Source organism: Vulpes lagopus, chromosome 22 (assembly GCF_018345385.1).
Source record: "Vulpes lagopus strain Blue_001 chromosome 22, ASM1834538v1, whole genome shotgun sequence".
Taxonomy (NCBI): domain Eukaryota; kingdom Metazoa; phylum Chordata; class Mammalia; order Carnivora; family Canidae; genus Vulpes; species Vulpes lagopus.
This window is the reverse complement of record NC_054845.1, coordinates 5,364,178-5,391,024: the sequence shown is the minus strand read 5'-3', so window position 1 is coordinate 5,391,024 and position 26,847 is coordinate 5,364,178. Positions and strand designations below refer to the sequence as shown.

The following is a 26,847-nucleotide window of genomic DNA, read 5'->3' as shown; positions in this document are numbered from 1 at the left end:
GAAATGATATATACCACCTCTGTCCCCCATTTCTCAAGTATTTTCCCACTTCCTCTCCTCCAGCTGCAAATGTCCTCATTTAATCACTGCCCTACTCTATGATATGGCCATCTGTGCATCGTCTCATCTCCCTATTAGGATTCTACTACTTGGGGCACCTGGGTGGCTCAGTAGGTTAAGATCCTGGGGTCCTGGGATGGAGCCTTGCATCAGGCTCCCTGCCCAGCAGAGAGTCCGCTCCTCACCCTGCCGTCTGCCCTTCCCCGCTGCTCGTGATCTTGCTCTCAATTAAATATAATAAAATGTTGGGACGTCTGGGCGGCTCAGTGGTTGGGTATCTGCCCATGAATAAATAAATAAAATCTTTAAAAAAATAAAATGTTTTAAAAAATAGGAAAAAAAAAAAGGATTCTGCTACTTTTTGTACTCTCTGCCTATAGGACCTAGGTGGGTCTTAGGCTTTTGATATATGTTTGCTGGATTGAAATAAACTGCTTAGCCTTGCTCAGACTCCCTGTTTCTGGTAGGTAGTAGAATTTGATCTCAAGTGACACTTTTATCTGTACTGCACACTATGAAGGTATAAAGACCAAACACACTATAAGAAGAGTAACATGATGGACTTTTAAACTGCAGCACAAAACATTTTAATACTTTTTTTTTTTTCCCCTGAACAAGCTCATGATGGATGAACCATTCTTAATGTTTGGTGGTATAAGCCTCAAGATGCAGGCAGAAATGTTTTTGTGATTTTTAAATACTTTCCACCTAGCACGGATAATAATCAGGGATAATTAAAATACACGAATGTGTTTTGTGCAACTTTCACAAGTTCGCAAAATAAAATGCAGCTTAACCTTGAGCCTGTCTTCAGCCATACGGATGCAGTGGAGACAGGATCACAAAATATTTAGAGCATCGCTGGATTGTAGGTCTCTGTGTTACCCCACATTTAGATCTGGAAAAGCTACAGATTAACTTGCCTCAATTTTTTTTCTTCTGCAAAATTGAGCTGGGTCAGGAGAGGGAGGGACAGAGGAGGGAAACTAATAACTGTGCAGTGTTCCTCTGCACGTCCCACCCTGTTCTCGCAGATGCGAGCTGTGAGCTCCCTCCCTCTCAGCAGCAGAGACAGGAAGGGAAGGCACCTGTCGCTGGTAGCAGGTTGTTGTTAGGCTGGTTTATGTAGGGGTATTAGGATTTTATAAAAAGACCAAGATATCCCACCGTATCTGTCTTGCTATAAATAATTGCAATTAGATTTTTAACCTCTTGGAGTCAACTCACGCATCTTTATTTCTTCCCTTTCACCTAGGCTTTGAACACATGTGTTTATATGATGAATTGGAAGTTATACTGCAATTTGCGTGCATTGAAATACTACCTATATCTTAAATAATTACCGTAATTTTTAACCTGGCAAGGCAATCTGTAGTATAGATACTATAAAATTGGTCATGAAAATGTTTTTGATCACCTGGGGTGAGAAACTTTATTTATTTTTTTATTTTTTGGTGAGAAACTTTAATAGACATTAAAAAAAAAAAAAACATTTCTGATATTAGGTTCAAGGAGCAGTTGCCTATGCTTTTTTTCTGGGAGTGGCTGACATTCCCAAGCTGCCAGGGCTCTGGGACACCAATGACAGCAGTCTCCAAACTGAGAAAGGTGAGATACCTGGGTGGCTCAGTCAGTTAAGTGGTTAAGCATCTGCTTTTCACTCAGGTCATGATTTTAGGGTCCTGGGATCGAGCCCTGCCTGGGGCTCATGCTCAGGTGGGAAGTCTGCTTCTCCCTGTCCCTCTGCTCCTTCCACCCCCTGCCTGCATGTGCATGCTCTTTCTCTCTCTCAAATAAATAAATATAATCTTTAAAAAAAAAAAAAAAAAAAAAAGGCTCACAAGATTGCCGTTTGAAGGCACCATTAAAACCTTGGGGAAAAGAAATCCCACCAGAGACTGAGCATTTTTGCTGTTGAGCTAGATGACAAGCCCCCTCTTCCCTTGCTGAGGGTGAGAAACAGCCTAGATCCAACCAAGGATGTGGAAACCATGAGGTAAATAGCTGTCTGCCCACAGTGTGAAGAGTAAGCCCCAAGGAAACAAAATGAAATAATGGAATACGGAGATGGTGATTTACTAGATTAGGACACGGGCAAAATTGGAAATCCTTCACCGTCTGATAGACCAAATGTAGGTTGGACCAAGAGACCAAGGTTAGGGGAGTATGTAATAGGTGCTCACACTTTGCACCTCTTTAGGCCTCACCATGTTCAAGATAAAGATAAAATTATCTTTTTAATTAATATTTATTTATTAATTTAATAAAGATAAAATTATCAAGATAAAATTATCTGTTTAATAATGTTTAAGAGTGGGGAAAAATATGCCTGGGTGGCTCAGAGGTTGAGCATCTGCCTTTGGCTCAGGGTGTGATCCGGGTTCCTGGGATCGAGTCCCGCATCGGGCTCCCTGCATGGAGCTTGCTTCTCCCTCTGCCTGTGTCTCTGCCTCTCTCTCCATGTCTCTCATGAATAAATAAATAAAACCTTTAAAAAAAATAAGAGTGGGAAAAAATAATGTTTGAGACTTGGATAGTTGGGATCAAACCGACCTGAGTTCAAGTCCTGACTTTGTCATTTATCATGTTGTATAACTAATATCATCACCCCCATACATAAGTCTCCTCTTTCGTATTTGTGAACTGGAATAATAATTACACTGACTTCACAGAGTACTTGTTGTTCAGGTTGGATGACCTACTGTGTGTAAACAAAACACTACACACAGTGCCTGGCACTGACATTCTCAGTGAATGTTAGCTACAGACAATGAGTCATCAAGTGTCCAACTTCTCTTATCTGTTAAAGGGTGAGAGTCGAGGAAAGCCCCTGCAGTATGGGAAATCGTATTGATTGTGTCCCTCCGATCAAGGGCTGCTGTCCACCTTCTCTTCTTGTTATCTTGGATGGCCTTCATACCTCTCATCCCCTTGCTGCTGTCGGAGGTTGCTAAAGACATTCCTTCCTTGGAATGTTTACTAAATGCCAACTCTGTGTCAAGTAGTAGCTACGTGATGCGGGTGTGTTGGTGAACACCTCACAAGCATAGTTGAAAAGGTAGGCAATAAACAAAATAAACACACAAATACAATACGTGTCACTTGTAAGAAGAAAAAAATGGGACTCCATTCTCAATGGATTGACAAGGGAAACCCTTCCCAGGGAAGGGAAATAGAAGCTAAGAGACCAAACATAAGAAAGAGCAGACAAAAAAAAAAAAAAAAAAAGAAAAAAGAAACAGCAGACATGGGGCACCCGGGGGGCTCAATGGTTGAGCATCTGCCTTCGGCCCAGGCCGTGACCCCGGGGTCCTGGGATTGAGTCCCGCATTGGGCTCCCTGCATGGAGCTTGTTTCTCCCCCTGTCTGTGTGCCTCTCTCTCTGTGTCTCTCATGAATAAATAGATAAAAAATCTTAAAGGGGGAAAAAAAAAAACAGCAGCCATGGTTTCTGTCCACACCTTATGGCCTTTCTCTGCAGCACTTGTGACAATTACCAGCCTTACTGGTCTTGTAACCCCCCGGTCATTCTAGCTATCACCATCCAAACATTCAGGACAGACTATTTCCTGCCAAGAGTGATCCTAGGGGCAAGTCATAGATGTAGCAGCTGGGCAGCCACATACACACTTCTGCAGGCTGTACTACGTGCACCACTGGACAAGCAGAGTGTCCCAGCACAGGGCTGCGCTCACTGCCTCTGAGGACGGGGTGCTTTTCTACCCTACAACCAGCTAAGGGCCTGATGCAACCTCAAAAGCATGCTTATAATACAGTGAATGGTTTTTCCAAAGCAGGCTGGCACTAGGGACTCAAGGTTCGATCTAGGAACAACCCAACTTAATCCCGAAGTATAGGGACATAGAGGATTCATATTCCTGTAGCCCTGCACCAGGATTTATAACCACCTTTCAGGGGAAGTGTGTGTTTCTTCCTCTTGGCATCAGGAGGGTCATGGCTTGGGGCTGCCTCAGTTGGCTAAGTATCTGACTCTTGATTTTGGCTCAGGTTATGATCTCAGGGTCGTGAGATCGAGCCCCGCATAGGGCACCGTGCTCAGTGGGGAGTCTGCTGGAGATTCTCTCTCCCTCTCCCTCCACCCCTTCCCCTGCACACCAGGGGAACAGTGGCTCAGCCTAAGGCCTTGCATGTGCCACTTCATCCATTAACTGCTCCCACAGTGCAGTCAGGGATGGTCCCCAGAGCTGTGACTAAAGGCCTCCTTCTCAGGCTCTCAAAACTAAGCTGTTCTCGGATTCAGAATGATTCTCCTTCATACCAGAGCAGCATCATCCTTCCTGATTATCTAAAAATAAGCCACAAAGAATCCCTTTGTGGGAGTAATACAAGAAAAAAAAATAGAGGAAAAATGTAGGAGACCATGAGCTAAAGACAAGAATATGTCAAGTTAATGTTTGCATACTCCAAGCAGTATCTAATTAAAATATTTCAGAGGCTAGAGGGAAGTTTTTATAGCAAATTGTGTTAAATTGGTTTCAATAGGTTTAACCCCCAAAAATCCACATATAATATTCTTTTGGCCAGCTTTCTTACATATTAAAACTTAAAATTATGCAGAGAAATTTCTCAGGCTAAGACATGTTTTGGCCTAATTAGAAGCACTTCAGACTAGCAAGCAGAGCTCTGATTTTAAAGATAGCACTTATACTTGAGGCAAGAACTAACAAAACTGGCCAGACTTGATTTCCCCATCAAGGTTTCCTTGGAGGGAATTAAAGAAAAAGAAGAAAAAGGACTGAAATGACAGGAAGCAGAGATGGACATTAATAGCACACAAATTTTATGTGGACTTCAATGCATTAATTTAGGAAAATAGCATGCTCTCACCACTGTTGGAGGCTATACAAATTACAACTCTAGCTAATAGGTGTCACAGTTACCAAACAATTCAATCCCAATCCTGAAATCCTGTTTTTTTTTTTTTTTAAGCAGACAGTGTATACATATTAATTTCAAAGGGGTGTTGTAAAATTCTCAAAATAAAATTAATATTTGCCTGAAGTTTGAAAAGAAATAAGCATGGAAAAAAAAAAAGAAATAAGCATGGAATACAACTTTTGGTGGTGGTAGGGATTGTGAGGTTATTCTAAAAAGACTGATAATCTTGATTTCAAGGACTGCCATTTTTATTCCTGGGCCACGAACACGAGTGACATCTCTTTTAAAAGATTCATGCAAAGAAACAAACACTCTGTAAAGAGAGAGTACATTAAAAAATTGTAATCACTAAAGAATGTACTTAGGTCATAAAAATTTCACTGCTGCAATCTCTCCCTTCCCTTTGGCCCTCTCCCTCGCCCGTCCTCAGCTGCCTGCCTAGAAAATCAGATTTGCACCAACTCTCTTTATATAGATGTAAGTTCTTTTCTTCTGGATGTTTTCCTTCAGAACAATAATGAAAGGTAGGTTTCATGTACAAAGAAATGATCGACAATCTCTTGAAGTTTAGGTAACCAGGAAAACTGTGTACACAGCAAACTTTGCAGTAATAGGTCTAGAACTGACGTAAAGGGAGGCCATGGAGGCCCAGTGGCCTTTCAACTTACTGCTCAGATGTGACAGTCTGGATGCTAGGGAGATAGATGCACTGATCAGCTTTGAGATTATTCCTCAGCCAGGCCACTTTAGAACTCCGAGTGGGGGATTAAAAACAACAATCATAGTTACAATACAGATCATGTATTTCTTCATTCAAGCAAAAAAATATTTATAGACAACTGACCATACTTGGGTTGCAGTAGTAAACAGAAACTACCAGTATCGTTAGTCAACTTGACCTAATTGACATAAACAGAGTGGTCCATCCAGAAACAGCAGCAGAATTCCCATTTTTTTTCCACTGTACATGAAACATTCAAGATACATCAGATTTTAGGTTTAAAATAAATCTCAATAAATTTAATAGTACTGAAAATTAAAAAAAACAAAAACAAAAAACGGTGTCTGGCCAAAATGCAAGGATACAAGAAAGCAGTTTTCTAGATATGTAGATAATTCTCAAGCAATTAGATTAAACAACATATAAAAAAAAAAAAAGATTAAACAACATACTTCCAAATAACCCAAGGTAAAAAGAAAATATGTTGAAATCAATAAAAATTAAAACACAACATAGTTGGGGCGCATGGGTGTCTCAGTGGGTTGAGTGTTTGCCTTTGGCTTAGATCATGATCCCAGGGCCCTGGGATGGAGCCGCACATCCCCATAGCATTGCCTGTTCAGCAGGGAACGTGCTTCTCTCTCTCCCTCTGCCCCCTCCCCAAACTCGTGCTTTCTCTCTCAAATAAGTAAATAAAATCTAAAACAAAGGCAAAAACAAAAATCCTACAACATAGCAATTGTATGTAATGCAGCTAAATTAGAGTTTGATGAGAAATTTATAATACTAAATGCTTATATTACAAGAGAAGAAAGATTTACGATGAAAGAGGACTGGCTCTTGTTAGAACATATGACTCTTGATCACCAGGTCATGAGTTTGAGCCCCACATTGGACATAGAGATCACTTTAAAAAAGTAAATACATAAATAAAATGAATGACCTAAGAGCTTTCACATTAAGCAATCACATTAAGGATTGATGCCTTCATTCTCCGTTAAAATAAAACAGTTAAGAATAAGATCAAAGTAAACCAAGGTAAAACAGAAAAAAGAGTAGAAATCAGAAAATGGACAACAGGAAAGGAAAAATGAATAAAACCAACAGTCTTTTTAGATAAACATTATTCATGAGGCTAATACAAATTAAAGTCACATCAATCACCACTACAGGAACTAAAATTTAAAATATTGATAACACAGTATCAAGTTTTGGTGATTATGTAAAACAATAGAAATGCTTATACGCTGCTAGTGGGAATGCAAAGTGGTCGAGTCACTTTGAAAAACTCTTTGCAGTTCCTTTGAAAAATTAAAAATACATTTATCGTACGATTCAGCAATCCCTCTCCTGGTTATCTACCCAAGAAAACAAAAATTTATATTCGTACAAAGTCTTGTATGATATGTTCATAGGAGCTTGTTTGTAATAGTCAACAAATGAAAGCAACCCAAATGTCCATCAGTTAGTAAGCTGATCAACAACTTGTGGTAGACTTATTCCATGGAAAACTATTTCACAACAAGGAATAAACTACAAATACACGTAACAGTGAAAAGAAACAAGCCACTGGCCACAGACAAATCTCAAAAGCATTTTGCTGAGTGGAAGCAGCCAAAGACAAAAGAATGCACACAATATGACTCCATTTATATGAAATTCTAAAAAGGTAGGCCCAGTGAGAGAAAGATGAGTAGGCCTTTCAGCGACTGAGGGCATGGGGGGCGGGAGGCCGAGACGATTAATAGCAGAGGGGCAGGGAGTCCTTGTGGGTGTTCTGTATGTTGATTTTGGTAGTGGTTATGGGGATCGCACATTTGTCAAAACTCTTCTGAATATGTACTCAAAATTATTAATTTTATTCTATGTAGATGATAAATAAAGCTGAAAAAAGTAGAAACTATATGTATGACATGAAAAAATCCACTGTAATCAAAGGTAGATTTTTAAAGAAACATGTTGCCAAGTCAGTTTCTGACATGCCAAGGAAATCCATCAAATCCTATCACTTTGGAAAAAGAATGTTTGCAAACATGAGCGTATTCACATTATAAATTGAAGGTATACAATTACTAAAGAAAATAAAGTGGGAAAAGCAACCAAAAATTTAAAAGTGAAAAATGAAAAAAAAAAAAAAGACTGGCATAAAGCATTTAAGACACTAAGAAAAAATAAACCAAAAAAAAAAAAAGAGAGAGAGAGAGAGAGAGAGAGAGAGAGAGAGAAGAAAGAAGAAAGAAAGAAAGAAAGAAAGAAAGAAAGAAAGAAAGAAAGAAAGAAAGAAGGAAAGAAAGAAGAAAGAAAGAAAAGGAAACCAAGAGAAGGAACGTTGTTCAAAATCAAGATGCGAGGTGCCCGGGTGGCTCAGTGGGTTGAGGGGCTGACTTTGGCTGGGGTCATGGTCTTAGGGTCCTGGGATGGGGCCACATGTTGCTTCCCTGAGTTCTTCAGGCTCCCTGCTCAGCCAGGAGTCTGCTTTTCTCTCTCCGTCTGCCCCTCTCCTTGCTTGTGCTCTCTCTCTCTCTCTCTCAAATAAATGAATAAATAAATAAGATCTTAAAAAAAAAAAGTCATGATGGAAGATCTGTTTATAGCAAAAAACACAAAGCTTGATGTCTTGATCAAGAAACAGAATAGAAAAATCCAATCAGATGGCTAAGACCCTGTGGGCAGCCTTAGCGTCAGGCTTGTGAATGCCAAGCAGCATAGGTCACTTCCAGAAAGTAAGTTCTATATTACGGGACATGTGTTATCTAGACATCATTGATACCAATTAAATTTCAGGTTTTGCAACAAACCTTGCATTCAGAGCACACTTCTTGCTTGTGCAGAACACACAGCCACCAAATTCACATTCAAGGGGAGTTTTGCTTTGACTTCAGGACTAGGACTGTGTTCCCCTTTCTGGCAGTTGAGCCTACAAACTCCCTGGGGAATGAACGGTCCCTGGAGAGTCACAGCAGCTATCCTAACCTGCCTGACGTCATTACCACTATTTGACACTCCTCAGCCGACCCAACAGATGGGCCCTGTGCTCAGGTCTGATGAGACTACAGTTATTATAAGGGAGAAGAAGTCTAAAAGTGTGCTGTTGAGTTAGAAAATTTCATTTTCTCCTTAAATGTAGGTATTCTTCAAAAAAAAAAAAAAGATGTATTTATTTACTTGAGAGAGAGAGAGAGAGAGAGAGAGAGAGAGAGTGCAAGTTGTGGGAATGCAGGGAGAATTTCAAGCAGACTCCCGGCTAAGAACAGAGCCCAGCGAGGGCTGGATCCCAGGGCCCTGAGATCATGACCTGAGCCAAAACCAAGAGTCGGCTGCCTAACCGACTGTGCCATCCAGGTGTCCCGCGATGTAGGTATGTTCTTGACCTAGATCCACTGACCAGAACTTTTCCCTCCATTTTTCAGTCTGGTTAAAAGGAGGCACTCTATATCAAACTCCAACTGAATGATTTTGATGAATGCTTATTCCTGAAATACCTGCTGTCCTAAATACATGAGGGAAACGATTCTGAGAAGGTGTGACCTTGAAGAGAGCCATGCACGTCCAGTGAAAATGAGCACATTCTTGAAAATACTGCGGGGCATGCACAGAAATAAGTAATTCTGATGCCACAAAATACCAGCTGTTTCTGAGGTTTCTGAGAACACCTTGGCAGCTTATGGGAAATGACATACAGAGGAGGCGTGATCTCTTACCTGTACCCACGTCCAGTGGGACTGAACAGCACACTGCACTGATGGGCAATGGGATCCAAAGGGGCAAAGTGTCCCAGAAGTGGAGTCAAATGTGAGGCTGCAAGAGGCTATTAATGTTCAATCTCCAGGAGCCTCTCCCAACAGAAGTACCATGACAGTTAAGTTCACTGCCACTCCGGCTGCTGCCTCCCAGAGAATGCTCTCCAGAGGCCAAGGGGCAGCGCAGCCAATGTTTTGGCTATGTAACCCGAATTAAATGTGTTCTCAGGCCACAGCTCTTGTTCAACTGAGGTCTTGTGACTAGTTGTGTGTGAGATGTGTTTCAACCAACTTGTTCACAAGTCCTAAAACTGGCATAAATGTACTGGAGTTGACTTAAAATACTCATAGGACTGGATTTATGGTTTTCTTTATTTTTTTAAATTTTATTTATTTATTCATGGGACATACAGAGAGAGAGAGAGGCAGAGACACAGGCAGAGGGAGAAGCAGGCTCCATGCAGGGAGCCCCACGTGGGACTCAATCCCGAGTCTCCAGGATCACACCTTAGGCTGAAGGCGGCGCTAAACCGCTGAGCCACCAGGACTGCCCAGATTTATGGTTTTCTTGTATTTACTCCCATCCTACGAGCCTGAGTGTGGTTGCATTGTCGTCAGTGGATTCTGGGATTATGTACAACCTTGGGCACACCCCATGTGAACATCACCCAGTAGGTACATCAGTAGAAAAGTGGAGAAGGACTCTGATAAGGCAAAGGTACAATTGTAAATCCCATTGTTCTGATTTTTTTAAAAAGATTGGTTAAGACCCAAGGAAAAGGGATCCCTGGGTGGCGCAGCGGTTTGGCGCCTGCCTTTGGCCCAGGGCGCGATCCTGGAGACCCGGGATCGAATCCCACGTCAGGATCCCGGTGCATGGAGCCTGCTTCTCCCTCCGCCTGTGTCTCTGCCTCTCTCTCTCTCTCTGTGACTATCATAAATAAATAAAAAATTAAAAAAAAAAAAAAAAAAAGACCCAAGGAAAAAATACCACACTCTCCAGACTTAAATAGGGAGGTGAGAGACTTGGCTAAATTAGAATCACAACTTGTAATTCAAAAAGACACCTTTCCTCTGTTTAAAGCAAGCCCAGAAATAAATAAATAAACACACAAACAATAAAAATGAATGAATGAATGAATGAATGAATGAATGAATGAATGAATAAATAAATAAATAAATAAATAAATATAAAGCAAGCCCAGAAAACTGTTCTTCTGGGTTCTTCATTAATTCAAGATGAATGACGCTTCAGAAGACATATCTGAATGCTTCCTTCCTTTTGCCGGTTTTCCCAGCACATTGAACCACAGACAGTTTGACAGATAAGGTCAGAATCTAAACTTGCACACACTGATCATTAACTTCTCTGTAAGAAAATTGCTGATCAAGTGGGAGTGTCCAGTCACCATGGGGTTGAAACCAGGGCATTTTGATTTCTGATATGTAAAAGGAAACCTAACAGCAAATGTCATTGAAAAGTCTTCCATTTTCTTTGGAAGAGATACTTAGAAGTATCACAACAACCCTTGTTTTTCTTTGTGTATCTTGTCTTTTTGTTAGTCTTAACATTAAGAAATCTAATCTCTGTATTTTTATGCACTGATAGCAGAACAATAGAACTCTTATTAGAACACTCTTGTTAATGGAGTATTAATATAATTCGATTGATGTCTTAAATTTAGATAACCCAGGCTGTGGGTTATCCCATAGTGGGGAGCATGGCTACAATTTTCTGTAAACAGCCAAGGAGTAAATATTTCAGGCCATATGGTCTCTGTGGAAACTACTTAACTCTGCTCTTAATGGCAAGAAGGTGGCCCCTAACAATGCAGAAACGAATGTGTTTCTGGGCTATGTCCCAATAAAACTTTATTTGCAGCTGAAATTGAATTTCATATAATTTTCATGTCATGAATATTCTTCTTTTGATCTTTTTCAATCATAGAAAAATGTAAAGATCATTTTTATCGTGAAGGCTGTGAAAAATACTGGTGGTGGAGGACCCGTGGGTGGCTCAGGGGTTGAGGGTCTGCCTTAGGCTCAGGTCATGACCCCGGAGTCCTGGGATCGAGTCCCACATCAGGCTCCCTGTATGGAGCCTGCTTCTCCCTCTGCCTGTGTCTCTGCCTCTGTCTCTGTGTTGCTCATGAATAAAGAAATAAAATATTTAAGAAAAGAAAAGAAAAACAGGTGGTGGCTCTGACTTGGCATATGGAGAATCGAGTGTTGACCTCTGACTTGGAATCACACTGGCCCACACTGGACCTTGAGATTGCTGTAAAAAGACAAGTCACCATGCCCTGAACCAGGTGTAAGTAATTCAATAGTAATTTGGGGGTACTTGCACATTGCACGGTTTGGATTCATCGTCAGGGATCCCCAGGAAACTGCTGCAATCATGGCTCTCTGTTTTCCCCCAAGTATTAATAGTGAAAATCATGGAGGGTGGGCAGGTTGGGCACAGGCGGCTTGAAGCTGTCTTGCCCCAAACAGGGTAGGTCTTCCTAGTTCTGTTTTGTCTCAAATGTTGTTTTGAGTTGGCAGTCTCTCCCATAATTTCTTTTCACCAAAATTTTCTAGTGAAGCTAAAGCTCCAGAAAGGAGTACCTTGTTTGTACAGAAGCCTGTTCCTTCAAGGATATGGTACTTGAATCTGAAAAACCAGAGAGGCAGGCTTAGGGGCTGCCACAAAGGAAAAATTAGATACAAATTTATATCATAAAAAAAAAATTTATATCATATTTACTTGAGAGAGAGCGTGGGCATGTGCAAGCAGGAGGAGAGGAGGGAGAGGGAGATAAGCTCCAGGAGATTCCTCACTGAGCACAGGGCCTGCAGTGGGGCTGGATCCCAGACCCTGAGATCACGACCTGAAAGGAAACCAAGAGTCATGCACTCAAGTGACTGAGCCACCCAGGTGCCCCAATAAAAAAATCTCTAAAAAAAATATATAAATAAATGGCTGCAATGAGACTTTATTTCATTTAAGCTTTTCTGTAAGAAGAGAAAAGCTTATACAGGCTGTTAACACATAGGAGAAATCATTTCAGAATGAAAATATAGGAATTGCCATGGAGGCTTCCATATGTAATACCAATAGAACAACAGAGAAGCTGATAGCAGAGGGCAATTTCTCTTAAAGCTCCAATTCTAAAAAAATAAAATAAAATAAAATAAAATAAAATAAAAAATAAAAAAAGCTCCAATTCTGAGCCGAATGTGCAAACTTAGATTAGCAAATGGCTCCAATTGTTTTTTACGTTCAGATTCTTTCTTTTAGTTTTGCTATCTGGTATGAATCTCTGCTTCTCTGAGCTCCAACTGCCACCCACCCCTTGATTTAGCAAGACTTTCCAATTGACATATTTCTTCTATTTTCTTCTCCCAAGACACCCACTCTCTCAAAAGTCCAAACCAAAATCTTAATTCAGTCTAATCCACTTCCAAAAGATTCTTCTGTAACTCTTAATGCAAGCACTTGATGCCCTCTTTTAAGAATGTAACCCAAAATTATACCCTGAAGCTACAACAGTCTACACGCCCCCCACCCCCGGGAGTTACCATGACAACTCTGGGATAAGCTTCAGGAAAACAGCCACGAGTTTCATCCTATTTCCATCGCTGTGTTACACACACAGCCCCATCTTGCCCTTCGGGTCCCAGCAGGGGAAAGATCAGGACTCCTTCTTCGGCTTCGATGTGCTTCTTTGAAAAGATGAGATTGGAGAAAGTGGCTACCCTCTCCTTGAAATGATTGCAGTCAACAAAAGAAAACTTGCCAAAATTCTGGAGTCAGATTTTGCTTTGCAGCCTATTTTTTGTTCAGCTTTTCCATTTTTTTGTACCCTTTTTTTTTTTTTTTTAATATCAGGAGTATGGTTACAAATCTCAAGCTATGTCTTACAATATTGGGTGTCCCACCGTCACAGCTTTACAAATGCAGCTAAGGACTCACTTTGGGAGGCTGCTGTTTTACCTTGAGAAGAGTTTGGAATCTGACTAGGTACAGCAGCTATGGGGAGGTGGGGAGAAGGGTTTTGTTTTATTCACAACACAAACTAGATCTCCAGTCAAGAGCAAAGTTGACTCCCCCGCGCTCCAAATCTTCAGTTAGCATATCTAGAAATGCCTGGTCACTAAGCTGTCAGGGCATTGGGCCAAAAAGATGGAAAGCCAGAAATAGTTCATCTCTAGGCCAGGGTACAGAATTAACTTATTATTATTATAAGTAAAAAGGAATGAACTGCTAAGGTGGCTCTTTAGGAAGGCTTTTAGAATCGCGTGCTAAATACAATAAGCTCTGGGCAGACTTCAGATAGTTTATTTTAGAGTTCTATAGAAATGTTTAAAATTTAGGGATTCAAACAGTGCAAAACACAGCTTGGCCCGCTGAAGTATTGCAGCTGTAATCAGGGCCCTGCTGACAAGTGTCTTGAATATTCCTCTCCGTTGTTTTCCTGGGGCCCTGCATACAGGGAGGCCCGTGTCTGTGGTTTACCTGTTACACACCTGCCCTTCAGTCCTTGAAACTTCAATTATTTGGGTTTCACAGCCAACAATGGGCTATTTACTAATAGCAGGATAATGCTTCTCCTACCCGTAGGACCCTTAAGAGAAAATCTATTACACACACAGCTTTATTTGTGGATAGCATTTCGCAAACTATCAACATTTTGGTGTTGGCCTTTGAGAACTGACCAGTACTTCTGCTTGTGGTGATTAAGAAAGAGGGACATGGGCATTGGGAATAGAAACTCCACTTGAAGAGGACAGCACATTAGGAAAAAGAAAGGAAGTTTAAGAGGAAGAAGAAATTCCAGGCCCTGAGGTGCATTGGGATGGCACCTTCAGTAAAAGGGTAATTGGGACTTGAGTGCAAATCTCAGGGCCTGAGCTTCAGGGTGAAGTTATCAGTAAAAGAGTTTAAGACTCGGTCAGGTTTTAGAGAAAATGAAGATACATCTACTTGGCTATTGGAGCAGGTTACAGAAAGATAATTCAGAACTTAAATTTGTATTAATTAGGGGATCCCTGGGTGGCTCAGCGGTTTAGTGCCTGCCTTTGGCTCAGGGCGTGATCCTGGAGTCCCAGGATCGAGTCCCACGTCGGGCTCCCTGCATGGAGCCTGCTTCTCCCTCTGCCTGTGTCTCTGCCTCTCTCTCTCGCTGTGTCTCTCATGAATAAATAAATAAAATCTTTTAAAAATTTGAATTAATTATTAAAATTATCGTGTTAAAAAGCTTGAGGATTGGGATCCCAAATCAAAGAAGCAAACTGCTACCACTCATGCCAATAGAAGAAAAATAAAACTCAAGATTCATGTTACCTGGAACAAGAAAGACAATCTCACTGGAGCTCTGCAGAGTTGAGACCTTGAAGAGTTTTGAGCACACAGCAAGGTACAATAAAAAAAATTAATCCTACGAACACCCTTTATTGCTGACGTGTCAGAGATACTAGGTTTATTTAGTGCGCTCACGACGTCGCTCTGTTTTAGTGAGAGGCAAAGCAATCGTAAACCTTCTACGTGGCTACTCCTGACCTCTATTTCCTGAACACTGTTTCTCCTTAAGGTTTTAATCTTCTAAATCATAATACTTCCTAAGAGACAAGTGTTCAGAAATCTAAACTTGGCTTGGGCCTCCTACAGAGGGGAACTGAGACAATTTCAAGTTGGAAGACGGTTTGTACCAACAGAGTTAATTCACCCATCAGGCCTTCCAATAGCCCGGAGTCTGAGCTTCTATCCCAGGGAGTGGACACCCCCTCGTACGCTTCCAAGTTGGCATTGACCCGAAATGCCTACTCATCTGTCTGGGCCTGTGAAAAATTTCCTTTTATCTTTAAAATTGTACCCTTGACACGGCTAATCTACAGGTGCAACACATTCAGAAAAGATTAAGAGCACAAAGCAATTCCAACAGAGAATATGTAACACGAGGCAGGATTTGCAAAGTCGTTCCGCATCTTCTAAGTTCAGCATCAGGTCCCCAGAATCCACCATCTAACCACCTTATCTTGGTCTTTGCATTATATGACATGTATGATAAGATGCGACTTTTCTTTGGTTCTTCTACTTCCACTTTTCCAACGTGGTCAGCATTATAAAAATGTCTTTTAAATGTCTTTTAAATGTCTTAAGGTCCAGGGGGCACAGGGGTGACTCGGTGGGTTAAGTGTTTGCCTTTGGCTCAGGTCATGACCCAAGGTCCTGGGACTGAGCCCTGTGTCAGGCTCCCTGCTCAGTGGAAGGCCTGCTTCTCCCTCTCCTTCTCCCTCTGCCTCCACCGCCTCCCCCAACGTGTGCTCCGCGCGGGTGCTCTCTCTCTCTCTCTCTCTCTCTCTCTGTCTCAAATAAATAAATAAATAAATAAATAAAAAGTCTTTTTAAAAAGATGTCTTAAGGTGCCCATTTACATAATATGGAAATTTATCTGCACTTATTTTCATTGTTTATTGTCCTTCCTAACTTCCATTCACATTCATTTACTATTCCATTTCATCATTTCCGAACAGTGTTTTGCAATTCGAATCAGTCCTTCTAATTTGACTGGTTTAGCATAGGAACTGTTTTTAGCGTTGTTTGTCCTTTGATTTTTCTGAATATATTCCCTCATCACATCATTCAAGTATCTTGAAATTAATGATCAATTCTAGGAGATAAGGTCGTGCTAGCAACGTATCTCTTCCATTACAATGTTTCGTATCTAACTGATTTAACAATTTACTAGTTCAATTCTCTGATCGGCCTGAAAATCTTTGCTGATCAAATTGCTTATTTTCTGACTAAATTACACACAAGCCTCAGATTATTTATCTGCTGTTAACTGAAGGACTCCAGTGTGTTTACTCTGCAAATTACCGAGACGTTATGAACAATCCACAGACCCATGTACCACTATCTGTGGCTGCAAGATTAGTTCACAGTAGGAATTAAAAAGATTTTTGTTGTTGAGTTTCCTTTTTTTCTAATCTGAAAAAAGTTTATTAGGTGAGGGGATTAAAGACATGACGCCCCAAAATATTCCTCTTTGGCATATTGATGATTTTGAACTGAAGGTGTATGAAGAGCTATTGGGCCCCCATTTCCCACCTAAAAGCAGGTATTACATTTTCAAGGAGAAAAGCGCCCTCGGTCTACGAGGAAGGGAACAATCTTGTCCTTAGAGATGTCACTGTGGGATGGACCTGCGTACCCGCTTACTAAAGTAACTCTTGTCTGCCCTTAGTCTCCCTTCTCCTATAATTCCTCATCACTGCCCCGCAACCCACGGCCCCAGCCCACACTCCTTTGTGTCTTATCATATCCTCACAATTTATGATCTGTGTAAAAACTTCCATAAGCTTTTGGGCCTGATGGCTTCTGCAGGTCTTCATTTTCTATCTGAAGACTCTCATGCATTTGTTTAAAAAAAAAAAAAAAAGAAAAGAAAGAAAGAAAATTTGTATGTTATTCTCCCGTTAATCTGTTTTATGTCGATTTGATTCTTAGGCCAGCCCCAGAACCTAATAGGGTAAAAGAAATATTCCTCCCTGCCACAGCAAAGTACACACACACACACACACACACCTTCACATTTTTGCACATTACTTTATATAATGATGCCCGATAATTTTGTCATATATCCAACATTCTACATCATCCTAGAATCTAGATGCTCAGAATTGAAAGAAATCTTGAGAGGATCACATCAAAGGTGTCATCTCCCTGTCTTTTTCCTCTTCACAATAGAGTGGACCACTCTATTGACTCCAAAGACTGTAAATGAACAGTTAACCTTGCTTAGAGATATGGCAAAGAGCCAGTCACCCGACTTTTGTTTCTTCTTACAATGACTTCCTTTGAAAAACACAAATCTAACAATTTAAAGCCTCCAGTGAACGATTCCCTGTATATACAACAAACATCAATAGTTTAATTTTCTACGTGCCAGATGCTTACATTCTTCACTATAGTTAGTAGTTCCTAGATCTGTTACTCTGGTGAAAACATGAGAGAGGGATCTGGAAAGGGGAAAGGGACAAGGTACATGAATCTCAAGACTAAAGGCAGCAAAATTTCTCCTTGGAGAAGCAGTTTCTAGTGTGTAGAAATACAAGTTTATGTCTTCAAGAAAATATTCCACTAATACCCTAAAGCACTCTGCCATTCTTGATGCTTGGCCCATTGATATTCCCCATGACCTCAGTTCAAGTGTTTAAATAATAAGGAAATACACACTACCTTACTAACTATCCTTTCCATGGCGGTGGTGGTCATTTATCTTAAGTCTAGGATGAGTTGGACATGAGAAGACTTACCCCAGGAACAGCTTTCAAGGTGCATTGGCTCGAAAGAAAAAGGATGTGGTTTTGCTCTCCCTTAAAAAAATGTTCTTCTATCTTGGTCAGGGGAGACAGGGTGAGAGGTTCAAAAGGTCTCAGCCTGCCTCAGCCTAAAGTCTTCCTGCCCGGCTCTTTGGGAGGAGTTTACAGTTCTAATTAGCATCACAGTGGCTCCCCACCTAATCCTAATCCACCACATATTTCTAGCTTTTTGTCATTTTTATAGATTGCTAATTCTCTTTGTTTTTCCTAGTATGGGTCTTGTGTTCCTGAACTTCCAAACTTGACTTTATAATTGTATCGACTATAATTTCACATTTGAGATATAACTACATACTTCCTTAGAACTACTGAGATGGGAAGGTGTCAGGAATAGGAGAGTGTAATTCTAACACTTTATTTCTGTGTAGATATTGAGTTCTCAAGGAGAACATGAACGAGGATGGGAAGGGTGCTTACCGTCTAGTCCCAGATAAAACTAAAACTCTCAGGAAGTTTAAAACCCTGATAGAATAGGTATCATCATTTGCACCATCTTCAGTAACAACATTATTGCAACTGGTATTTTTTTTTTAAGATTTTATTTATTCATGAGAGACCCAGAGAGAGAGGCAGAGACACAGGCAGAGGGAGAAGCAGGCTCCATGAAGGGAGCACGATGTGGGACTTGATCCCAGGACTCCAGGATCACGCCCTGGACCAAAGGCAGGTGCTCAACCGCTGAGCCACCCAGGGATCCCATCAACTGGTAATTTTTGGCATGCCTGCTGTGTCCCAGACATTGCACTAGGCATGAATTATCTCATGGAGTGCTCTGAACAACACTGTGAAGAAGGGGCTGCTACCATTTCCACTTAAAGGGAGAAAACTAGGGGTGCCTGGGTGGATCAGTCGGCTCAGCCTCCTACTCTTCCTTTGGGCTCAGGTCATGATCTCATGAGTCATGGAATCGAGCTTCCCATCAGTCTCTGCACTCAGCAGCCAGTTTGCTTGAAGATTCTCTCTCTCTCCCCCTCTCTACTCAAGCTCATGTGTGCTCTCTCTCTCTTAAATAAATAAGTAACTAAGTAAATAAATAGGGGCACCAAGGTGGCACAGTCTGTTAAGTGACCGACTCTTGATTTTGGCTCAGGTCATCATCTGAGGGTTATGAGATCAAGCCCCATGTCGGCCTCCTAGCTCAGCACGGAGTCTGCTTGAGATTCTCTCCCTCTCTCATCCTGCCCCTCCTGCTCATATTCTCTCTCTCTAAAACAAATAAGTAAATCCTAAAAAAAATTTTTTTGAATCAAAATAAAAGAGGGGCACCTGGGTGGCTCAACCAGTTGAGTCTGCCTTCTGCTCAGGTCATGATCCCAGGGTCCTGGGATTGAGTCATGCATCAGGCTCCCTGCTCAGCAGGAAGCTTACTTCTCCCTTTGCCTCTGCTGTTCCCCTGCTGTACTTTCTCTCTCTCTCCCCATCAAATAAATTTTAAAAAGTCTTTTAAAAAAATAAAAGACAAAACTACAGTTTACTGGTGTAAATTGACCTAATTTACTAGAGATACTAGTGAGTGGTACTACTATACTATAAATACAGACTAGCTGGTTTCATAGTTCCTGCTCTTGGAGCACTCACCATCTAAAACTGAACCTGCTGAGCAATTGACTTTTAGAGGTAAGAGTGATCTTAGATGTGGAGTATCTCCTTGAACTTAAAGGATTATCATGGCCTCATATTCTATTTATAAAGGTTTTAAAAAATTATTTATCTGTTATCTAATCATCTGACCAGACTGCTACTGATAGTGAATCAAGAGTATCAAATAATTTACCAATTCTTTATTTATGGAAAATATATTTAAAAAACATAAATCAAGAATTAAGGAGAGGCCAGGCGCCTGGGTGGATCAGTCAGTTAAGCATCTGCCTTTGGCTCAGGTCATGATCTCAGGGTCCTGGGATTGAGCCCCACATCCAGCTCCCTGCCCAGCGCAGAGTCAGCTTCTCCTCCCCCTCCCATTCCGCCTGCTTGTGCTCTCTCTCTCCCTCTCCTTCTCTGTCAAATAAATAAATAAAATATTTTTTAAAAAAGAAGAAGGATTAAGGAGAGGGTGTAACAGTGATCATTTTTACAGCAAAATTATTTTAAAAATTGTTTGTTTTACGGAAGAAGGAGAAAACATTCCTTTTTGGCAGTTGCCCATTTTTTATTTCAGTTTTATAAATTTATAGAAGTATCAGTCAAGAAAACCTGATCAGCTTAGTTACTGTGTCAGAAAATCTTCTGCATTTAAAACTTATTTTTGCTCTTGAATGTATTCTAAAAATTGAGTTTTCTAATTGTCTTTGGTCTTCTCAGATACTCCATTAATATTTTTCATGCATTTGCTGATCACATTGTACAGATTTCCAACTGGGATTAGCAGCCTTAAGAATTTTGCTATTAGCTACACCAACAGCAACCTTGGAGGATGTTTTACTTATCTTCTGCTTTAGCAAATGTTTTATTGTTTTAGTATCATTTGGTATGAGTAACAATCTAGAATTTGCATCTGAAACATATAAATTTCTTATTTTAAAAAAGCCATACGTAAATCATTAATGATAATAATGAATGCTTGAAGGAATTTATTTTCAATGTGTTTATCCCAATTAATTGAACTATTTTTTAAAAAGCTGTCACTTAATTCTTCCTAAAACATTTATTTCTATGCATATGTAATTTAAATTGTGTGTGTAAATATACATAAAATAGTACATTTATATTTAAGGAAGATTTTATAGATTCTGAGAATTAAAGCCAACACATTGGATATAGAAATACACAACTTGGGACACCTGGGTGGCTCACTGGTTGGGCCTCTGCCTTTGGCTCAGGTCGTGATCCCGGGGTCCTGGGATTGAGTCCCACATTGGGCTCCCTGAATTGAGCCTGCTTCTTCCTCTGCCTGTGTCTCTCATGAATAAATAAATAAAATCTAAAAAAAAAAAAAAAAAAAAAAGAAAAAGAAAAAAAGAAATACACAACTTCACTCAAGAATGGAAGGACAAATTCCAAGATTCCAAGATAAGGTTTGTCTTTGTTGAGAAAATACATTATTTCTAATAAATTGTCATTTTCACAATAATAACTGTTGCTGAATTTTTTCCCCCTCTTTCAATATATAGTACTACTTACAAACAAAACAAAACTTTGAGTATATTTCTTCTAAAATGCTTTTGTTATTTGTTTTGAGATCATACTTACATCCTCAGCATTCCATTAATTTGTATCTACTTTTGAAAAACTAACATGAATTATGTTTTATACTAAGTGAAACAGAATTTGCTTAAAAATAATTTTTTTTTCTGGTTTTGGGAAGCAACAGGTACTCAGATTATTGAATCTTCCAAGTAGTTTTTTCTTACTTTTGAGGCAAAGAGGGGAAGAAGTCTTGAGAGACACGTTGACCAAAGTCATGCCATTTTGGCTTTAGGCTAACCCTTACTCTAAAAGTCAGCAGGTCATAAAGATCTGGGAAGCCTGAGTGGCTCAGTGGTTGAACGTCTGCCTTTGGCTCAGGGCGTGATCCCTGGATTTGGGATCGAGTCCCATATCCAGCTCCTTGAGGGGAGCCTGCTTCTCCCTCTGCCTGTGTCTCTGCCTCTCTCTCTCTCTCTCTCTCTCTCTCTGCCTCTCATGAATAAATAAATAAAATCTTAAAAAAAAAAAAAAAGAGTCACAAGATCCAACTCACAGAGGACCACAAAACCCCACTCTTTACAGCAGTAAGTCATAAATGCTGGATATTCTTAAGATGGCACCCTGTGGATGATTCCACAACCCTAACACAATGGAAAAACCAACTACCTAATGTAAATGTTAGACCCAAAGTTAAAGAGTAAGCCCCTCCCTATACAGTTACCTACATTATGTTTAAGATTTTATTTTTAAGTAATCTCTATATCCAATGTGGGGTTCAAACCTACAACCCTGAGATCAAGGGTGACATACTCTACCAACTGAGCCAGTCAGGTGTCCTTATGGTTCGCTAATTAAAGAAAAACAAACACCAAAAAACCCCCCAAAACTTATAAAACCCTTTGTTAGAGGCAAAAGAAGAATCCCCCTCTCTTCCTTACTTGGGAGGAAAGACTGCTACTTTGTCTATGAAGTAGCTCCTCTCAAACTTTATTTTTTTTATTTTTTTTTTTTTTAAACATTTATTTAATTATTCGTGATAGACATAGAGAGAGAGAGAGGCAGAGACACAGGAGGAGGGAGAAGCAGGCTCCATGCACCGGGAGCCCGACATGGGATTCGATCCCGGGTCTCCAGGATCGCGCCCTGGGCCAAAGGCAGGCGCCAAACCGCTGCGCCACCCAGGGATCCCTCCTCTCAAACTTTAATACTTAATAAATCTTTGTCTCTCTTTCCAAATGACTTGCTCTTGAATTCTTTCTTTTTTTTTTTCTTTTTTCTTTTTTTTTAATTTTTTATTTATTTATGATAGTCACAGAGAGAGAGAGAGAGAGGCAGAGACACAGGCAGAGGGAGAAGCAGGCTCCATGCAGGGAGCCCGACGTGGGACTCGATCCTGGGACTCCAGGATCACGCCCTGAGCCAAAGGCAGGCACTAAACCGCTGAGCCACCCAGGGATCCCTTGAATTCTTTCTTGCCTAAAGCCAAGAATCTTCTTGGTGAGAGGCCTGAGGCCCTCCCTCTTGGAGCCTCAGCCAGTCTGGCATCACTTTGAAGTGATGGCCTTCTCGCTCTATTTTAATTTTTCTTTCTTTCCTTCCTCCCTCCCTCCCTTCCTCCTACATGTTCTCTTTTCCTTCTTTTCTGTTTTCTTTCCTCTTTCTTCCTTCCTCACCTTTTCTTTTTCTCTCTCTTTTGAAAGAAGGTGTCTTAAAGGAGGCAATCACAGAGTCCTGACTCTGTTAAGGGCTGTTGATAATTTTTTTTAGTAAAGCACTGGAGACATTTAGAGGCAACATACAGCTTTTGACTTATATTTGAGATGAAGAATAGTGCATATTCTCTTGGCTTGACTACCAGGCTCATAGCTAGGTAACTGTAAATTTTGGAAAATCCCAACCTTTGTTAGGAGACCATAGATCAATGTACAGGACCTCAGGGAAACTGAGCTTTGATAATCTTCACTCTAATCACATACACTGAGAGGAGGTACAAATGCTCTTCGCTGGGTAAAAAGGAGAAGTCCATCATCTTACTTTTGGATAGCTTAGCATGGTTAGAGGTCAAAACAGGAAGTGCCATTGTTTAGAGGCAGAAACATGAAAGTTCTGTTCTTAAAAACACCTCAACCTTCTTCCCCGTGAGGACATTTTGAATGCAGGAACTCAGGGTGGGACCCTATGGCTTCCTGTATTCTCTTTAATCAAAGTGGTAAAGTTTGTTTTTGTTTTAAAATGCAGTTAAAGGAAAGATATTTTGCCATGTCAGAGGAGAACAACACACTGTTCCTTTTAGATTTTTATGAGCATCTGTGATCATTTGTCAAATGTGGCTACAAAATGACCAGTACTGATGAAATGCCATTTTATTTTTAGAGAAAAGCCTCAGCACACTTTCCCAAAATAATTTTTCAAAAAATCTCTGCTTCTTTCCAGGGACGTTTTGTCCATGGCTAAATGTAGGTGCATACACTTTTGTGATAGAAAACATCTTTTTACCCAAATATAATGATGGCCAAAGACTTAAATGCTATGATCTTTGGAACTGATGATGCAGATTTTTATTTTCTAGGTTTCTTATGCACAAATACTAATAAGCCATTCCTAAGACACTCGTTGGCTTGAATTAATATTTTAAAGAGAAAAATGTCATAAACCTAAAAAAGGAAGGAGAAGCCAGAAAACAATATGGTAAATGGATATCTCTGTCTCTAAGCTTTCAGTTCCAACCTTTCAAGTTTTCTCCCAGCCCATATTGGATAGCAAATAAATATTCTAGAATAAAACTAATCATTCAAAATAAGGATAGGCATAAATTTCTACAGGTAGAATGTAACTTTTTTTTTTCTATTTTCTCAATGAAATAAGACTATTTCAAATAAGGATATACTGATATATTGAGGGGCTATCTTCAGCCCAAATGCTTAATTAGAAGATTATCTTTATTGGTAAGCTGTCATCATACTAAAAATGCAACTTAATACAGTAACAAAATAAAAGACAAAACCTTCGGATAATAGTCTAGGAAACTAAGATAATACACCTCTCTACCAATCCAGAGCCAGTCAAAGGACACCATTGACAAAGGACACCATTTTTTGTATTTTTCATTGGGGTTTTTGAGTATATATTTGAGTATGGAGTTTCTTACATATTGATTTCTGCATACAATCTGTGGAAAAGGAAGTTCTCTGACTTCTGTATCAGAGAATATGAAATGACTGGCCATGCTCAAAACTGAGAAGCATTTTGCAAAACTACTGAATAAGTGTAAAAATAGGTGGTATTTCACTGAATCTCCTAAACCCATCCATTAACTAGGTCTTTATTTCCTTTCTACCGTCAGTGTAAAAGAGGTAAAGTTATAGGACCAGAATGAAACTTTCAAGAGGTCTCTTTATCCCGCATGAGTTCCTGTAACAGAATGTGCTGGCGATTCCATTTCTCATCTGCAGGAATCCAAGGGGAAGGAACAAGAGTTAGAGTAGAAGGTGAGAAAGTGATCATTGCAGAGTCTTAGTGTTTCAGAGTCTGATGTGATCACAGGGCTATTTAGTTTGGCCTCCTACCTTTTCACTCTCCAAGATCATAGTGTTTCTGTTTTGTGTTACAAGAGGAGTTGGTAATTTAATGGGCTTTATTTATGCAGTTGGAATTTTAAAGTAGAGGGTAAATTAAAAGGAAGTAAGACTTGATTGCAAGATCAAAGCTCTATTTGAAAACTGTGGGGTTCTTGCAGGAAGAAATTAGAAAGCTTTAAAAAGCTGTACATTTAAAAAGTATTTTACAGTTTACAAAACACTTTTATATAAAATTATTTCATTTACACATACAATGAGGGAGCTCCAGGGAGTCTACTAGCAGAGCTGTGACTAGAACAGTGCATCTGGTTGCTTCATCTAAGACTCTGCATTTCCTCTTTTTCTTTCTCTCTCTGCTCTCCTTCTCTCCTTCCTCCTCCTACTCCTGCTGATTGATTCTGAAACTTACTATATGGATGCTTAACAACACAAAGAACTAAAAACTTTTTGAGGGCAAATTTAGTGTCTTATTTATTTTTGCATCTCTAGCCATCTAATCCAACATAGGTATTCAGCTAATATTTGTTGAATGAATGAATAGAATAAAATAAAAAGATAAATTGAAGCAGAACCATCTTTCCAGATAGTAAACTAGTAAATGAAAACAGAAAATACTATAGATTTTAGACAATTATTTAGAATATAAAGTACTATATTAGATGCTGTCTATTTATCATCTGATCTGTCATTTATCTTGTTAGCCTAACTCCAAATAATACATTTTATCATCAATAATACATTGCTATTGTTTACAAATTTTCAGGTCATTAAATCATAATTGAAATGTAGAAAGATTTGTCTTATTTTACTGACAACATGAAAGTTAGATTCCATTCTTCAGTAATACATGGTTGTTTGGAATAAAACAAATAAAAATAATCATTATCAATTATTTCTCAATAAAACTGGGGGGAAAATGGTCATAATTACCTGTCACATCTGGGAAAGTAGAAGACTCTGACCATTAACTCTTATTTGTGACAGTTTTCCTTATTTATTGTTATCATATTTCCTTTATAAATATCACAGGTTTCTGAAAGCATCAACTGATCATTTTTATATTATTCCCATCAACCTGGCTTATCTGTGAATAGATTCCAACTGGCAATTGGTCATGCTTGGATAAAACAAGATTTCATAGGTAGATCTTGTTCTGCCTGCATGTCGAGGTAAAGATCCTGGACGTGTTGAGCTTTATTTTATTTCTGCAAAGTCTCTAAGAGTAAATATTTGTGTGTGTGACTTGGAAGAAAATTTAGAGGAAGCAGAAATTTATTCTTTATTTAAGACTCAGAATCATTGAGGTAATGTCCTAGCAAGACACATTGAGAAGAAGAATCTCAAAGCATATACAAATTTTACAAAACCAAACCCATAAAGCAAATAAAGATGAAATATCCAGTATTGAATTTAGACTCTCTAGATCCATACCAAAGAAGAAAATACAGAAAAATGGCCCACGCTGTAATTTTGCCAACTTAGTTAGCTGCTGTTAAGAAACACTACATGATGCCATCTAGTGACAGGTGACCAACATATGATTAATCACATAGAAATGATGGGGTGAGGAGGTAAATATCCCAGGTTTTGTATGTAAGGAGAAAATCCTTCTGAGAGAATTACATTTGGTAGATTAGTTTTATTTCTCTAGGTGCACAGAGTGTATGGAAATTTATCAGAGAGCTGCAGCCTGGGGATTTTTATTTTGAAAGACTGTATTGCCACCTACCTCCAGATCTGAACCTCCACCTCCTTCTGCCGCTGCCCTTCACCATCCAGTCCGCAGCTGAGCTCAGAACTGGTGAGTGCCCTCAAGTCGTAGCCCTCCGTAGAGTGACAGGTGGTGGAGGTGGAGCACTTTAGAAACCAGTCTCAAAAAAAAAAAAAAAAAAAAAAACCAAAACACAAAAAACCCAAAAAAAAAACCCAACTTCAAAAAAGGAACCAAGATGATTCCTAAAACAATCTGTCCCCAATTAAAAATAACAACAACAATAATAAATAAACTGCTGGAAGTTCAAAGAGTAAAACTAAAATAAGGACCAGAGGAAATCATCTGTGTTTTTCTCAGTCAACGACTGTGCAGACCTGATGCTGTCTCGTTCCTCCTACCAAAGCCTCACTGAAAATGCCAGAGACCTCTCTCTAAATGGCTGTAGCATTATGCCCTAAGGGAAATAATTTTTTCCAACATTTCTCATCTTTTGTAAACAGATGGCATAGTTCTTTTTTTCTTTTTCTTTTCTTTTCTTTTCTTTTTTTTTTTTTTAAGAGAAATACCAACAATCTGTCAACTGTGGAATTCTCATAGTCCAATAGTTTCTTTTCGGTTAATTTTTCACAACTAGATTAA

At 39.7% G+C, this 26,847-nt stretch overlaps 1 protein-coding gene across 1 annotated transcript in view; it reads right to left on the bottom strand.

Annotated features, from left to right (window-relative positions):
* SLC39A10 (solute carrier family 39 member 10) overlaps positions 1–26,330 on the bottom strand; it is a 135,232-nt gene extending 108,902 nt beyond the window's left edge. The window contains exon 1 of the mRNA XM_041737381.1: positions 26,224–26,330. Coding sequence (XP_041593315.1) covers positions 26,224–26,269 — 46 coding nt within the window. The 5' untranslated portion in view covers positions 26,270–26,330. The remainder of the gene's footprint in view (positions 1–26,223) is intronic.
* Between the last annotated feature and the right edge of the window lie 517 nt (positions 26,331–26,847).